The 17,324-nt window shown below is 48.9% G+C and overlaps 1 protein-coding gene across 1 annotated transcript in view; it reads right to left on the bottom strand.

The window, feature by feature from the left end:
- dcc (DCC netrin 1 receptor) overlaps positions 1-16,986 on the bottom strand; it is a 155,037-nt gene extending 138,051 nt beyond the window's left edge. The window contains exon 1 of the mRNA XM_031577481.2: positions 16,476-16,986. Within this exon, the coding sequence (XP_031433341.2) occupies positions 16,476-16,866 (391 nt within the window). The 5' untranslated portion in view covers positions 16,867-16,986. The remainder of the gene's footprint in view (positions 1-16,475) is intronic.
- Positions 16,987-17,324: the final 338 nt, after the last annotated feature.

The following is a 17,324-nucleotide window of genomic DNA, read 5'->3' as shown; positions in this document are numbered from 1 at the left end:
TCACCCAACTCTTCACTAAGCTCATGCCGACTGACTGATCCACACTTAGCTGCGGCCTGAGAGATGGGGTCCAGTAGAGGGTAAAGCAGACAGATCCAAGCCCTGGCAAACACACACACACACACACACACACACACACACACACACACACACACACATACGCACACTAGCTCGCACACTAGCACGCACACACACACACACACACACACGCACACTAGCACGCACACACACACACGTACACGTCATGGCCTATGCTCAGCAGGTTTTTGTATTTTGCTGAATTAAGACAAAAAAGGATTAGCTGAACAAACCGGCTGCCTGGTGCCCGGGCCATGGGCAGAGCCGGAGGGATTGGGAGAGAGAGACAGAGAGAGAGAGAGAGAGAGAGAGAGAGAGAGAGGGAGAGAGAGAGAGAGAGAAAGAGAGAGAGAGGGAGAGAGAGAGAAAGAGAGAGAGAGGGAGAGAGAGAGAGAGAAAGAGAAAGGGAGAGAGAAAGAGGGAGAGAGAGTACGGGTAATCATGGGAGATGAAACTACAGCTGGCTGCAATGATTACCTTTGTCTCATAAATCCAGCCAGTCAGCCAGGATTCTGCTGCTGCTGCTGACATTTACTTTGCAAGTGCACACAACGTCTAGGACAGAGGGGTGAGAGAGACAGAGTGAGGATGGGTGAGAGAGAGAGAGAGAGAGAGAGAGGGAGGGAGAGAGAGAGAGAGAGGGAGAGAGAGGGAGAGAGAGGGAGAGGGAGAGGGAGGGAGAGAGAGAGAGAGAGAGAGAGGGAGAGAGAGAGAGGGAGGGTGAGAGAGAGAGAAAGAGAGAGATGGAGAGACAGAGAGAGGGAGAGAGAGGGAGAGTGAGAGAGAGTGGGCTGGTCTGTAGAGGTGTTTACATGACTCTTCCATCCCCAGGTGCTAGGCCGGCCGTCTCCCCGTCCCCTGTGCCCCAGGCCTGGGCAGTGGGTGCGCGATGAGCCCCCTGGGAGTAAACAAGTGTCTGCTCCCGTAGCCCACAGTCTCACAGGACCTGCAGGCACCCACAGGGTCACCCAGCAAGCCAGGTAAGCTGCTCGAGTCAATCGGGCTCTTTACGGAACATGTGCTTTTCTTATTCTTTTTTCTTTCTTTCTTTCTTTTCGCCGGCTCTTTATTCTGTCCATTGTGTCCCTAGAGGACCTGTTGAGACAGACTCTGACATTTGTTTGACTCCACACCCAATGTAATGGTCCATACAAAATCGCCGGCACCAACAAAAGGCCCACTAAAATGTCAGGGTTGGTGAATGGCTGTTTGCCACAATCTCTTTTGTGGGGAAACAGAAAGGGGGGGAATCCGAAGGGAATCTTATTTCATAAAATAAAATCAAGCCCTCCTCAGGCAGGCAGTGGTGGCAGGAATTTACAGCAGGCGAGTGAAAAGCCAAAGCCAGGCATTCATCTGTTTTACAAACAGGCACTTCCCCGGACACCCCACCCCCCCACCAACACCACCACCACCACCACCACATCCATCCTTTCAACAAACTCATGCTTTCTCTATTCACTATCAGTTTGAAGGTTTGAAATGAAAGGAGTATTCTTTTCATTTGGGACGTGAGCAGCTGTCGTCGAGGTGATGGCACCAACACAATTGCCTAAACCTAATTGAATATTTAAGCTGCTGTTTGCATGGGCTTATCAGGCACTAGTGAAGTCACACGTGAGTACTCTATGTGCTCATCTTCCTCGCTGTGGACAGATAGTCCTGAACGAAACGCATGCAAATGTGTGCATTAATTGGCTGAATGTCATTACGCCATAAAAAGGATGCGTGGGGAGAATATGCCTCTTGGGGAAGTGACATCATTTACAAAAATAAATATTCATCCACAGGGTAAATACACACTGGCAGACTCAAGTCTGTTCATTCATTTTCATATATTTAGCTACAATCTATTGGATAAATATCCTGTACGCTGTGTAAACAATAGCGCTCTTGCCACGGATACTGTATTTTGCAACAAAACACACAAAAAACAAACAGGACATTTTTGGAAGAAATTCACATGAAAATCATGACAAAATAATATTTTTAACTCTTTGTTTTCCTTTGTGTTTTTTTTTGCTTTTTGTGTAATTATCATTCCCTACCCTGTTGTTGTCCCACCGTGCCTTCAAAACGCCGTTCAAGAGATGAAAAAAAATGCAGGGTGGCTTCAAATACTAATTAACAACTCCTCAGCATGCGAGTCAACACACAGCCATACCCTCCCCACACACACACACACACACACACACACACACACACGCACACACACACACACACACACACACGCACACACACACACACACACACACACACACCCAAGCACAGTTGACCCCCATCCTGTGATCCTCGCTCCTGCGTTTGCACCTGCTTAGCCCTTGTCATCCCATAAATCGCAGCATATTTTTCATCCCGGTCCTGTCCTAAGATGAGGCCCATTAACAGGATCATGCCATGCCCCCATCTCTCACACCCCGGACCCCCTTAATTGGCTCTGAGGAAAGATCTCAATCTGTCAATCATCCTGTTAGTATTTGGTGCTCGTTAGTGGCCGAGACCTCAGTGGCGTACCCTCCAATCCCCCCCCCCCCCCCCCCCCCCCGCCTTTCCCTCCCCCCACAACAACAAAATCCTGTACCTCCAGCTGTGCAAGCGGGTGAGTCTCACAACCCAGCTCCCCGCTAATGGACTGGGAAGCCTCGGATTCCTCTCGGAGTAATCAGAGAAGAAAACCCTGAGTGGCAGTAGGGGGTCGGAGACGGGTGGGGTGGGAGGAAGGGTGCGTGTGTGCCGGGGGTTAGCGGGTAACGCAAGGTGGGGGCGGATTTCTTTGTTACTCATCTCTGAATTTCAGATCTGTTTAGAACACGCTCCAGGCTGGCTTTGTGGGGAAGCTCAGGAATAGACAAAAGAGAGTAAAACGGATCAATCCGTTCTGTTTTTGGTTGTTGTTGTGCTCTCCTCTAGAGTACAGTGCTATGCTATGCTACGTCTGGCTGCATTAGCACTGTGGTCTTGGGTTGTGCTCTACGCTACAGTACAGTGCTGTGCTATGCTACGTCTGGCTGCATCAGCGCTGTGGTCTTGGGTTGTGCTCTCCTGTGCTGTGCTATGCTACGTCTGGCTGCATTAGCACTGTGGTCTTGGGTTGTGCTCTACTCTACAGTACAGTGCTGTGCTATGCTACGTCTGGCTGCATCAGCGCTGTGGTCTTGGGTTGTGCTCATGGTGCCTGCGGCCATTAGGTAAGGGCTAGAGGCAATCTGAGCATCTGAGGCCTGACCGACTGCACGTGCCTTTCATGTACATTTTATTGATCACAGTCGCGATTGTAGACTCCTTCTGTTTCTCTCGTGAAGGCACTTTGACGTGACGGTTTGAGAAAGAGTCTTTCAGCTAGAGAATCATCACCCTTCTAATCTCTCAGTTTATTAAGGATTATTTAGACCCCTACCAATCCCCATGTGAGCAATGGTGCCACACTCAGGGTGCACTTGCTCTCCCCTCACATATAACGAACCCCAACACGGGCACGAGGCTGGAGGGCGCGCCTTCAAGTTAGTTCTACTGAACAGCCTTTAACTCTGAGAAGAAAGTTGCCACATTTGTACTTTAATCATTTCTCAAATGGAAAACATAATGCCTATATAGTTGAGGAGCGTAGTGGCAGCCAAACTGTAATGTAGAAGGCATTACCCATTCACTTCGGAGACTCTCACAGAACAGGCAATATCACAAAATGGAAGTGTATTTTAATCAACCAATGTCATGGTTTGAGTAGGTATGAATTTCCTCTGTTAAAAAAACGAATGACGGTTTTTCTCTCAAACACCTGAGAAAGAGTCTTTCAGCTAGGGAAGCATCACCCTTCTGATCTCTCAGGATATTAAGGATTATTCAGACCCCTTACCAATCCCCATGTGAGCAATGGTCCCACGCTCAAGGTGCACCCACTCTCCCCTGAACACTACTGTATTGTGTCACTGTTTCTGCGGCATGGAGTGCGAAACAGCCGGAGTAACCAAAATTTCTGAGAATACTAAACAGAATATAATAATAATATAATATAATATAAGTGCTGCTATGTAAATACCAAGGTCACATCTGGCACACACGTCTCACTACTGTTCTCTCACTCCTGTTCATGACCTGTAGCATGTTTCTTTCAGTACAGAGGACCTGTTCATTGTCCCCTGTTTGACCTTCTGTTTCCATCATTGCACAAGTGAGGAAACATTTCATTCTGTACTTATTGTCGACCATGAGCAATTTGTGTGATTTCTATTACCAACGACTGCATGAGTGAGTGGGCCCTCGATAGAAATAGGTCAATAGAACTAACACGCAGCTCTGTCGCACGAGTGATGGACATCCATCTTTGGTGCTCGATGTGCAATGACTCATGAAAGGGCTGGATGGCTGAGGGGTGGTCTGACAACACCACATCAGACCCTGAAAGAAAGGAAGACTATGTCCTCCTGCCAGGGGAAAAGAACACAGTGTCCCCCCTGGTAGGGGAAAAGAAGGCTATGTCCCCCTACTGTAGAGCCAGTAAGGAGGAGACACGTGTCGTAGGAAGCGAGCGAGGAAGCGAGCGAAGGAAACGAGTTAGCGAGGGTTTCGTTTGTTATCGGCAAACACCCGTCTGCTTCACTGCATCTTCCAGCACCCAGTCATTACATGCAGACACACACAGTCCCATGCAGACACACACAGTCTCTTGTAAAAAACCCTTATGAACTCTTGTGAAGTGGGTCACAGCAGGGTGGGTGGTGGTGGGGTAGGGGGGGTGGAGTGGTAATTGGGTGAGAACAGATATTTGTCAGTCTCTGGGATGCTAAATAAATAAATGTGCAAATAAATAAATAAATAGATAAAGAAATTAAGGAGGCGCGGGGAAAAACAAGCACGATCATCAACAAGCTGGGAGGTTTAGAAAGGGGTGTGGAGGCTGTATTTCAATCACCCCAAAATATCACCTCACTGCACCGGCACAGATGTTTTAGTCAGAGGGGAGGGGAGAAGATGAACCCGAGCAGGGGCATGAGGCTGGAAGGTGCGCCTTCAAGTTAGTTCTACTGAACAGCCTTCAACTTTGAGAAGAAAGTTGCCACATTTGCACCTTAATCATTTCTCAAATGGAAAACAAAATGCCCTAGTTGAGGAGCCTAGTGGCAGCCAAACTGTAATGTAGAAGGCATTACACATTCACTCCCGAGACTCTCACAGAACAGGCAATATCACAAAATGGAAGTGTATTTTCATCAACCAATGTCATGGTTTGAGTAGGTATGAATGTCCTGTCTGTCAGATCATTTAAAAAAATGAATGGGTCATTTATGAGGTTCTTCTTCTTTGTGAAGTTAGCATCTTTAATGGATTTCCCCTTCAATTAAGAGACACCAAAGAAAACACCAGCTGTGTTTGTTCACACAGTATGGGCTTCAATACATATCCAAGGAAAAAATATGTTTGCTAAATAAACAAACACAGCTGGACTTTGGTGTCTGAGACTGAGACGTGTACATGATAGTCTAACTAAGTCATTCAAATGGAAAAAGAAAATCCAAGGAGCATACGTAAGAAAAACAACATGAGTCTTTGGCACAGTCCGCAAAACACATTGCAACTGAAAACACAATGAACCACACTTATGAAATGCCACCAATTTACATAACAAAGGCCTCCAAAGACAAACCCAGCACCACTTAACAACCCCACAATGTCCACAAGGGTAGCTAGGTTACATAAGCACAGTTTTGTAACTGAAGATACAGAAGGTCATCTGAATAAAACACAAGTCAACTTTTCAATTTTTGGTGTCTGCCTGTATGCTTAGAAAAATGTGTCATTATTTCGTTATTACACAATTATTACACAAGTGGAACAACCAAAAATATAAAAATGTGACATCTTCCCTCAAATGAAGGCAAGAAAGACCAAATAGAAAAAAGAAAAAAAACAGAGTATGTTATTCAACAGAGGAGACATGATGACTTGATCCCACACAGGAAGAGAGTGAGAATAAGAGAACAGTACTTCTCTGGAAGAGAGAACTAAGGAGGAGTCATTTGGATGATGTGTGCTATGACATGCACCCTAGTGCGAAGCAGTAGGTAAACATCACCTGACAAGATCAATGCTAGCTGACGGCAATTACGCTAGGCCTGCTCTACAGTCTACTGATCCGTGTCATCGTGCTGTCTGAACCTTTAGTTTCTGAGCAGCCTCCCCCATCAGACTGTGAGCACTGGGTTAAAGTGGCTAGAATACTTCTGTGGCAGACTGCTTATTTACTGATTAAAAACTCTCCCGTTACAAACACACTCGGCCTGATTTTTGTGATCAGCCCTGAAGTTTTAAACATTCCAGCGCGCACATGAAAGGCTTTGACTTGAGGGAGGCTTCACTGCCCCCCTCTCCCTTCACAACTTCCCCTCCAGCTCCTACCCACCATCCCACCCCAACCCCCCCCGCCTCGAGCCGGCGACCCCAAAAACCCCCCTAAAATATTCATGGTGTCTGGAAGTGGTAGCAGAGGGCTGGTGGAGTGGAGGAGACGGCGTCAGTCTGAGACACGGAGTTTCAAAGCCGGGCTGCCAGAGAAGGACTTGGCCCCTGTGTGAGGAGACACGGGCAGCCCATTCAGCACGGGGGCCGGGTGAGTCTTTGTTTTAACGGAGGGCGGATCCGGAGAAGAAGAAGAAAGGGAAAAGAGGGAAAGTAACAGAGAGAGAGAGAGTGAGAGAGAGGCATAGACAGAGGAGGAGAAAAAGAAAGGAAGAAAGACAAAAAGAGAGAGGGAGGGAGAGAGAAATCTGTTTATGGAGAAAAGCTGTCACTCACAGCTGGTATGCAGCATTGTTGGCGCCACCGTTAATGCTGTGCATGGGGAGGGGGTGTTTCAAAATGAATAGCCTGTGCTACCAATATGGTGGCCCCCTTGGATCTGGCTAATGATCATCAGTTGCCTGTTGCAGATATGGCAGAGGGGGATTAGAGGCGCAGCCAAGGACTGGGGGTCAGTGCCCTGGTAGCAGCTATAGTAACCGGCTGTGAAAAATATCTGGCACATTAGCGTGCCAAAGCTGAGCCAGAACCTTCACGGCACAGAACAGAATAAGGATTCTAAAGTCCACAACCGTGGTGAAACTCTTCCAAAGCAGATTCCGGAATCTTTTCGAGGAGTTCACATGACAAGAAACACACACTGTGTTGCCAGACAAAAAGAAGCCTTGCAGCTACCTCTGGCCCCCGGGGGGGGGGAATCCAGGCCAGATCTGGCACCCAGTCAGCTCCTGCCACCTGTGACACCTAAGTGTGTGTTCTTTAATCTCCGCTCCGTGAATAGAAACCCAGTATTTTCATGCTGAGCTCTCGAGTGACAGTAAAACCACGGTGCACGGTTGATTGGTTTGAAAACCCACCATAAGAAACAGACCGAAAGAAAAATAAAGAACATGTACTTTTAAAAGCTTTTCTGGGGAAATCGCAAAGCTCTGACCCTATGCTCATCGCTCCACCACCATAGCTTTTTATTGAACATTCTGCATTAATCACACAAAGAGTATTTGTCGCCTTCCAAAGCAGTGGATTTGTCAAGTTTGTTCCTTTTTTTTCAATCAAGCTGTTAATTCCATGCAAATCTGTCTGCTGGAGTATGTGTTATAATATAATTATAATAATTAAGACCTTTGTCAGGTTTTTAATGGCACACACGACACACTGGAACACACACGTGCATATATGGAGGCGACACAGGACACACACACACACGCAGGTAAGCCTGAGATCGCGGTGAATTTAGTTTCTGCTTTTTCCCATCCTGGACTGTCCTTCCTCAAGGACCCCCCAGGAGCAGTGGGCAGCTTGTAGCCCAAGTGAAGTGAACTGTCCATCTTTGGTCAGGGATGGACATGTGTTCTGTTATTTTGCATGTTTTTTCTGTTGGGGTTCTTACTGGAGGAAACCCCTTGTGAACACGGGGAGAACATGCAAACTCCACACAGAAAGGACCGGGAGATAGCCCACTTGAGCACTGTGCACTCTGGGGAGGACCTGCCCCCCAGAGCCAACAGCGCCCCATGTGGGAATCGAACCCATGACCTTCTTGCTGTGAGGCGGCAGTGCAAGCAGTGCAAGCAACTGAGCCACCGTGCTCCCCATGATGTGTAGTAGGAATACTGTCTGTGCATAAAATCCTGCTCTCACACGCTCACAACACCCAGATCCCCATCCCTTATGTCTGCCACATCTATAAGAAGCGCAATGCAGGCCTTCTGAAGCCAGCAACATTTGCCAGAATGGACTGACGGTACACAATTTAGGTAATTTATTGAAATATGTATGTGCTTAGATGCGAAAAAAGTGCCCAGATGGAAAAGAAAGTTACATTGCAACTCTTTAATATTCAACCTAACTACCGCTCACTGCAGTGTGTGTGTGTGTGTGTGTGTGTGTCTGTGTGTGTGTGTGTGTGTGTGTGTGTGTGTGTGTGTGTGTGTGTGTGTGTGTGTGTGCAGATGAGTTGACAAACTGCAACCTGTTCTTCCTCAGTGGTATCTTTCCATCTGTCTCATGCTGATTACTGTATATCACACCCTCGGAGCGACAGCAGCGTTACGGCCTCTGCTTCTGAGACTGAGGGAGAAGACTTACACACACGGTGACAGTGTTTCACTGCGGTGACTCACAGTTTGAGAAAGGCGTCCTCAATAACATTCTTCATGCAAGAGAGAGGTCTTTCACACACAGTGACAGTGTTTCACTGCGGTGACTCACAGTTTGAGAAAGGCGTCCTCAATAACATTCTTCATGCAAGAGAGAGGTCTTTCACACACAGTGACAGTGTTTCACTGCGGTGACTCACAGTTTGAGAAAGGCGTCCTCAATAACATTCTTCATGCAAGAGAGAGGTCTTTCACACGCAGTGACAGTGTTTCACTGCGGTGACTCACAGTTTGAGAAAGGCGTCCTCAATAACATTCTTCATGCAAGAGAGAGGTCTTTCACACGCAGTAACAGTGTTTCACTGCGGTGACTCACAGTTTGAGAAAGGCGTCCTCAATAACATTCTTCATGCAAGAGAGAGGTCTTTCACACGCAGTGACAGTGTTTCACTGCGGTGACTCACAGTTTGAGAAAGGCGTCCTCAATAACATTCTTCATGCAGGAAAAACTACTCTGTGTGCCAGCGATCGATACCCAGTGACAGGACGGAGTGATCCCTGCCTGCGAAAAAGCCTCCTTTCCTGTTTCGTTGCGCCGTTTTCTTTCCCTCCGCCTCAGTCCCTCACTGGCAGCTTATTGGCACATGTCTTATGAGGTCTTACTCTCCTAGCCCTGGCTTGTTGCTACTTTCCTACTTTTCCTTCTCTCGCCTGCTCTGCCTCGCTTGCGGATATCAAATAAAGTACTCCAGGGGGACAGCCAGGTGGTGCCGGGTGAGGGTGAGGGTGAGTGAGGGGCAATCAGATACAGCTCTCTGCTCTCCTAGCTGACTGCTGCTCTGGCCGATTCTCCCTCTCATGGTCTCAGGGCCCTGGATCTTTGCTAAGGCTTTTTTCCGGGGCGCTGTTCACATCCTTGCTTGGATTTAAAAGTACATTCGTGATGGGTTTGGCCTTTGAGAGAAAGAAAAAATACCTGCCCGAGAGAGGAAATGGAATGGAACAACAGTAATGCGACTATCTTCGACTGGGTTTTGAGGAAGAGGCCTGTGAAGTATGTCTTCAATCTCTGTCAAAGGTGACGTTTTTGGATGGGGCTGTATTTATAGCAGACACCCTGCAGAGAGAAGTGCAGCGGTGCCTTTATTCTGCCTGGAGATGGCATTTCAGAGGGGTTTAACCAGCCAGCGACATTACAAGAGGTTACAGGACTGCCTCTGTATTGTTACCCACTAATTTACACTTTTTTTCATTCGCTTCTTCCAATTGCTCTCTGGATCGTCAGCAGAAAGGGCTTCTCACCCCGCACACACACACACACACACACACACACACACACACACACACACACAGGTCTTTAATGGCCAGCCTGTCCAGACCTACCGTCTGCCAGCAGTGTGTGCAACCTCTCCATCATTCTCCCCTCCTCTGCTGTCACTCTCTCGCTATCTCATGTCCACGGCTCGTCTCCCTCTGTCGCTCCCCTCACTCTCCCTCTCTTCCTGTCTCTCGCTATCTCTTCTCTTTGTGTCGGTCTCCCTCGCCCGGGTCTCTCCTCAGACTCCCATCTCTGTCACTGTCACCGCCTCCCTTTCATGTGATCGGCACGGAGCCATCACTCACTCCGACTCCCCCACCTCCCGCGCCACGCCCGTGTGACCCGGCCTGGGCCCATCAGAACCACAGTACATCATGGTGACCCGGCCTGAGCCCATCAGAACCACAGTACATCATGGTGACCCAGCCTGTGCCAATCAGAACCACAATACCCCATGGGGCACAGGCCTGAGTCCATCAGAACCACATTACATCATGGTGACCCGGCCTGAGCCCATCAGAACCACAGTACATCATGGGGCACCGGCCTGAGCCCATCAGAACCACAGTACATCATGGTGACCCGGCCTGAGCCCATCAGAACCACATTACATCATGGTGACCCAGCCTGAGCCCATCAGAACCACAGTACATCATGGGGCACCGGCCTGAGTCCATCAGAAGCACAGTACATCATGATGACCCGGCCTGAGTCCATCAGAACCACAGTACATCATGGTGACCCGGCCTGAGTCCATCAGAACCACAGTACATCATGATGACCCGGCCTGAGTCCATCAGAACCACAGTATATCATGGGGCACCAGCCTGAGCCCATCAGAACCACAGTACATCATGGTGACCCGGCCTGAGCCCATCAGAACCACAGTACATCATGGTGACCCGGCCTGAGCCCATCAGAACCACATTACATCATGGTGACCCAGCCTGAGTCCATCAGAACCACAGTATATCATGGGGCACCAGCCTGAGCCCATCAGAACCACAGTATATCATGGGGCACCGGCCTGAGCCCATCAGAACCACAGTATATCATGGTGACCCGGCCTGAGTCCATCAGAACCACAGTATATCATGGTGCACCGGGCCGCCTGCTGTGGGCCTCTCCACTGAATGAAAATGAAATATTTCTAAGGGGCTAAAGGGACTATTGGAGAGCGCTGTTCTGAATGAGGGTCAAAGGTCGCATTAGTAAAACTAGAAATATGGGCCTTATTATGACACAATTTTCTGTTGAGCTTGTCTGCTTATGATTCTCAAAGGACAAATCCATGAACTCTGCCGAACATGAGAGGTTGAAATGATGGGGCCGATTCCACTGCCAAATCAATGACATGAACACATCTGTACCTTAGAGCATGCGGATATGCACAAGGTGACACGAGGCGACCATTTTGCAGTCAGCCGCCATGACGGAGCATTATCTGGGTTTCAATGGCTAACACGGTTCATTTCACACTAACAAAGGGACTCCGCGGAATAGCAGATATTCACACACGGGTCGACCTCCGCCTCATGACGCCATCCCATCTCACTACAGGCAATCACGTCTCTCTCCCTCTCTCCCGTCCCTCTGGCTCCTCCCCCCCCCCCCCCCCCCCCCCCCCCCGCTATGAGTCATAACTCCGCCTGACGTCTGTTTCCCCACCGATGCCTCCGAGTTGTTTTCTGCACCAGGAATGCACACTCATAATTAGAGGCGCACACAAGTCCTGCCCTTACTGCAGGCTACAATTACGCCTCTTGTTTCTAGCACAGTGTTCCCCTCGCTGGCTGTCATTCCGCGGGCCTTTTTATTTAACACGTTTGTTCTCGTGAGGTGGACCCCAATTACCATTTGAAGCCCAATTTAAAGGCTGTTTAAGACTAAGTTGACTTTCTTCTTTCAGTCGTTTCAATGAGGCAATTAAAATGCATGTGTGGTAAATGGCCCTTGTGAGCCTTCCTGTTTCAGCTCATTTGAAGTTGATGATGACAAAGCCACAAAGAGGGGAAATGGCATAACAAAACAAGGGATGCGACGAGTAGGAAAAGGAGTCTTTGCGGTTTCAAAACCAACAACAGGCTGTCAGCCTTCGGTGGAAAAGAGCTGGCAGCTATCTGAGAGTGAATTCCATGATAGAGGCCCGCTCTGGCCTGGCCTCGGCTACCACCCAGGTGCGCTCGCCTGCCTTAGCAGCCATGTTTCCACATTAGCGGCGGCGGATGGCTGAAGGCCCTTTTCATTCCCCTAACTGGATTACCTCACAGCAGCCCCGATCCACCGCGGCTGCTCGCTCGCTAGCTCTGATCTGGTGCTAATCTGATTTGCTCTCCTGTGTTCCCGCCTCATAGCCTCGTAGCCTCATAGCCTCGCCTCGCTCATCGAGCGCTTTTGACAAATGAGGATCTGCACCAGCGCCCTTCCCCTGCATGGATCTGTCCAACGCAGTCAAGGTGAGGTCAAGGCCCCCTCCTGGGGGGGGGTTCCTCCGCACCTCTTCCTGCCTTTCATCTCTTCATCAAACTACTTCACCTCCGAACCCAGGACACACACACTTACACACACACACACACACACACACACACACACACACACACACACACACACACACACACACACACACACACACACACACACACACACACTCACTCACACACTCACACTCCCACACACACAAACACTCTTTCTCTCTTTGACCTAGTGCTTGATTCTTGTCTTCTGCAAGGTGCCAGGTGTAATCTGTGGGAACATTTGGACTCAAACCTGTCTGTTTAATGCCTGCATCAAAGGACACAGCACAATCCAGCACAATGGCATTCTTCTCTTAAATGGCACCTCTAAACTGAACAAAAGCTGCACTCAGAGAGAGAGAGAGAGAGATAGAGAGAGAGAAATAGAAAGAGAAAGAGAGAGAGAGAGGGAAGATAGAAGAGCCACATAATGGGTGTGTGATGGAGCCCAAACAGACCCTTGAGCTAGAGTTGAGCGAGTTCTCTCTCGGTGACTAAAGAATGCCCTCTGACTAAGAACTACATTTGTCATCCCAGAGAGGACGCAGAAGGACAAATGGAATTTATTTTGTCAGAATGGAAAAAAGTTTCTCGTTTTTTTTTTGTATGTTGTTTTCTCTCTCCCTCTCTTTCAGCCTGATATAACATTTAGATTGAAAAACAGCACGCTTCTGTCTTTCTGAAGAGATCTCTGGGAAAAGGGGACAGAGCAAGGTCATCAGTGGCACTCCAATCGAAGACTTTTCCCACTTGGCAAGAGAAACAGTTTACTTTTATCCAGAGTATGAGAGGACAATAAAACATTCTACTCTTCACCACCCGAGACAGTTTCCCAAATCATAATTGCATCTACATTTGAGGCCTTCCTTCCATCACGAAAATTCCTCAGCCTCTGATAATGGAATAGCAAATGGTTTAATTTTATCTGTGTGTGTCTTTGTGTGTGTGTGTGTGTGTGTGTGTGTGTGTGTGTGTGTGTTTACCACTTTCTTGTGTGTGTTCATGACAATGCAATCATAGCACGTAGCCTCTCCACGTGACCCCTCTTTATCGGGGTTGGTGAAACACGCAGCACACAATCTGCTAACATCACTACCATTTCCTCTCCTCTGAATACCAAACGCCTCCATGAAATAATTCTGAGAAAATAAACTTCCGGAGAGGCCTCCTCTGCGCTAGCATCTCTGTGAAAGAACAGGACATAGTTAGCTCAAGTACCTGCGTTTTTATTCACACTAGCCTGAGCCTGGCACCTTTAAAGGGCCCATGGGAATGCATTGACTCGACTGAATAAGAGTGTTAATTTCCATTTAAATGGTACTGTGACTAAATAGCAGGTATCGATTGAATACATTATAAATGACACACAAAGAGGTGAACGAAAGTTTGGAAACTGGAAAGACTGACATGGATGTGTGTGTGTGAGAGACAGTAAATGTGTGTGTGTGCGTGTGTGCGTGTGTGTGTGTGTGTGTGTGTGTGTGTGTGTGTGTGTGTGTGCACACGCCTGTACGTGTGTGTGCATCTGATGGCCACCCTCATCTCACCAGGAGCTAAATCTGGCGATAAAAAGCCCTCAAGATCATCCGCTTAGAAACATGGCGGCCCACGAGTAGCCAGTTGGCACCACTTTAAAGCAACCAATGAATGTCACTTTCGCTTAACGCCCCGCATTAGCCGTTTCCATGGTTATGCCCAGAGGTCACTGTCTCCTCTCAGCTCCTGACAGCTTTTTGAATCGTGTCACTCCTTCAAACAATAATAAAGGTGTTTGTGTGTGTGTGTGTGTGTGTGTGTGTGTGTGTGGGGGGATGAATTTGTGATCAATTCCAAATCCGGAGACATTAACTCGAGCTCGCCACATCTTGAAGCCTCATTCACACCCTGGCCTTGGCTTGACCCAGCAGACAGACTGCCCTCTTATCTCTCCAACTGGCACTGGAGCGGGCGGGCCTCGCCACCACCACTGCCCCTTGGACCGTTGGAGTCCCTGCCTGTGGAGCCTGTGTTTAAACACCTGCCCAGGGCTTTCGTCTGCAGCCAAGCCCCACTTGTGTGGGGGGGGGCGGAGGAGGAGGGGTGCTGCCCTGCTGGGGCGGTGCCTGAGATCTAACATCTGACCTAGGGGGAGAGATCGGCTGCTAGTGTCTGAGAGGGGGGTGGGGGGGGAGAGATCGGCTGCTCGTGTCTGAGAGGGGGGTGATCGGCCGTTGGATCCCTACAGAGTGGCATGGCTTCCCACTTCTGACACAGAGTTTCATCAGCCACAGGGCTGCAGTAAAGACTGTCCACAGAACTGAGAGAAAGAGAGAGTGAGAGATAGGGAGAGAGAGAGAGAGAGAGAGAGAGAGAGAGAGAGAGAGACAACAAGAGAGTAAGGTAGACGGTACGTGTGTGTCTGTGACGGTGTGTCTGTGTATGGGAGAAACTCAGCGAGAGCATCTACCACGCAGTGTCTCATTTCTATGAATACTAATGTGCTTTGTCAGCATTAAGACTGATTAACATTGCGCAATATGCTCCAATAACCATGTCCCTGTTTTTTCAGGTGCCTCATTTCCTCAGATCAGAGCTGCACTGCTTTGGTGCTGTGCAGAGGGTAGCCAGACAGGCCCGTGGCACGACAGGGGCTTTGATAGATGACATCAAAGTTAACGACACTGGCTATGATCTAAACCCCGTTCCTGTGTCGAGAATGAAAAAAAACATCATGTTATTGACTTGCCTGACTGACTGGGATCTCGTCTGCATTTCTGACGATGACAAGCTCTGCGAGCGGGGAACAACACACACGCCACAGTAACAGAGGCATACGCAGGGAGACACAAACTGTGACAGAGGGATCAAGAGACTCCAGAAATGAGTTCAAACAGAGACATGTTTTGAGAGAGTGAATATAAACTAAGAGAGAGAGAGAGAGAGAGAAACAGGTCAGAAGAAAGACAAAGTGTAGGGTAGGGTGATAAAGGGGAGTGAGGTGGCAGTTGGAGTTAGCGGGAGGCCATGTTCTACTCCCCTCTCCTTCGTCCCCTTCCACCCTCTCTCTCCTCTCTGGTCATGGGTCAGCGCTCACTGGAGAGCACCCCCCTTAGCCCAGGCCCTTAGCCGCTGCTAATTAGCCTTAGCCTTTTTTTGGGTACAGCAGTGCTGCCCTGCCCTGGGCCTCATTATGTGGCTTACAGACTCGGCTTTGTCGCAGCTGAGTGGCCAGGAGACCGTCAGGTGGTCACCAGAGCCTTTTGTGTGCAGTGCAGCTCCTTAAGCTCAGAGTGTCATGATCAGAGCGCACAGCTGGGGGGAGGAGGGAGCCAAGGCTGACAGACAGAGGTGAGGAGTTAGGAGAGGAAGAGAAAGATGAAGAGAGAAAGAGAGAGAGAGAGAGAGGGGTTGGGTGAGGAGTACGGTGGGTAAGATGTGTGACCGACATATGGATATACGGCATACACGTGCCAACACCCACACCCACACGGGGCCCTGGCAGCTGAGTGAGGCTTAAGGCTGGTGCTCAGGGTCTGCACTGACGCACTGACTAAAGACACATGGATAATACCATGGATCAACTAAGTGGTACAGTGTGCTGTGTTCTTGTTTCGTGGCTGTAGTTGAGGTAAGCGCTGCTTTGCGCTCCCAGTTTTAGCTTCCTGAGGATTTCAATATTCATTATTAAATACGGACAAAGTAATCTACTGGACTCTCATCGGGCCACAATGTTTTTTTCCATCTCTTTCAACAACAAATACCAAAGTAACAAGAAAACAATCTGACCCTTCCACGCGCCCCATTATTTCACATAAACAAAAGAATAATGGAAGGGGTTGAAACAAAACTAAGAAGCAAACCCTGATAAGTCCTGGTCAAGTTGTTTTTTTATTTACCACCATTGTTGTTCTGCCATCTTACAGAAACACACTCCAGTCCACACACACACACACACACACGTGCACAGCCACTTACCGGCAACGGTGACTTTGGCGGTGCGACTGACGATGGCGCCCGCGCCCTCCAGGTTGGCGAGGCACTGGTAGAGGCCCTCGTCGGGCCGGTGGTGGCGCGAGTGCACCACGTTGTGCACCAGGAGCGAGCCGTTGGCCAGCTGCTGCCGCCGCTCGTCCACCATGGCGCTCAGCAGCACGCCGTCCTTCTTCCAGGCGATGGCCGGCGCGCCGCTCTCCGAGTGCGCCTCGCAGTCCAGCTGCAGGACGCCGCCCCGCACCGTCACCGTGTCCAGAGGCTCCAGCACGAAACGCAGCTCCACGAAGCCCCGGCTCTCTTCCGTGCCTGAGAGAGAGAGACAGAGACAGAGGGAGAAGACGTTAGCATTGTTTACTTTGAGACATGCTAGCATTGTTTATTTCGGGCTGCATGTCGATGTGCGTTGGGTATATTGATGAATTTGAAAGACAGGCCAAAGACTTCTGGAGTCAAACGCTGGCATTATCAAAAAACATGGATAGATATATTCCCATTAGAGTATATATTATGTAGAGTTTATAAAAGCTACTGATCAGAGAGTAGCAAAGCCCTGAAAATGAGAAAGAAGGCTGTTTCTGCGGGGGGCTTCAAGGGGTCACACTTCACATTTGAAATCAGCTTCAGCAGAATGATCTATCTGCTTACATGTGAGAGTACAGAGTAGAGATAGCCTTGAGAATAGCTTTGATCCTTGACACTGGACACGGTTAGTTAAGCAGTGGAAACATCTCTCTCCTCTTTTTTTCCACATTCCTCAGACATAGTCCTTTCTGGTCGTCACAGAAAGCCTGGCATACTGACATCACTGTAGTACAATGTGACCTGTGTTGG

This window comes from Clupea harengus, chromosome 12, assembly GCF_900700415.2.
Source record: "Clupea harengus chromosome 12, Ch_v2.0.2, whole genome shotgun sequence".
Taxonomy (NCBI): Eukaryota; Metazoa; Chordata; class Actinopteri; order Clupeiformes; family Clupeidae; genus Clupea; species Clupea harengus.
Note: the sequence above shows the minus strand (reverse complement) of the source record. Positions and strands in the feature narration are given on the sequence as shown.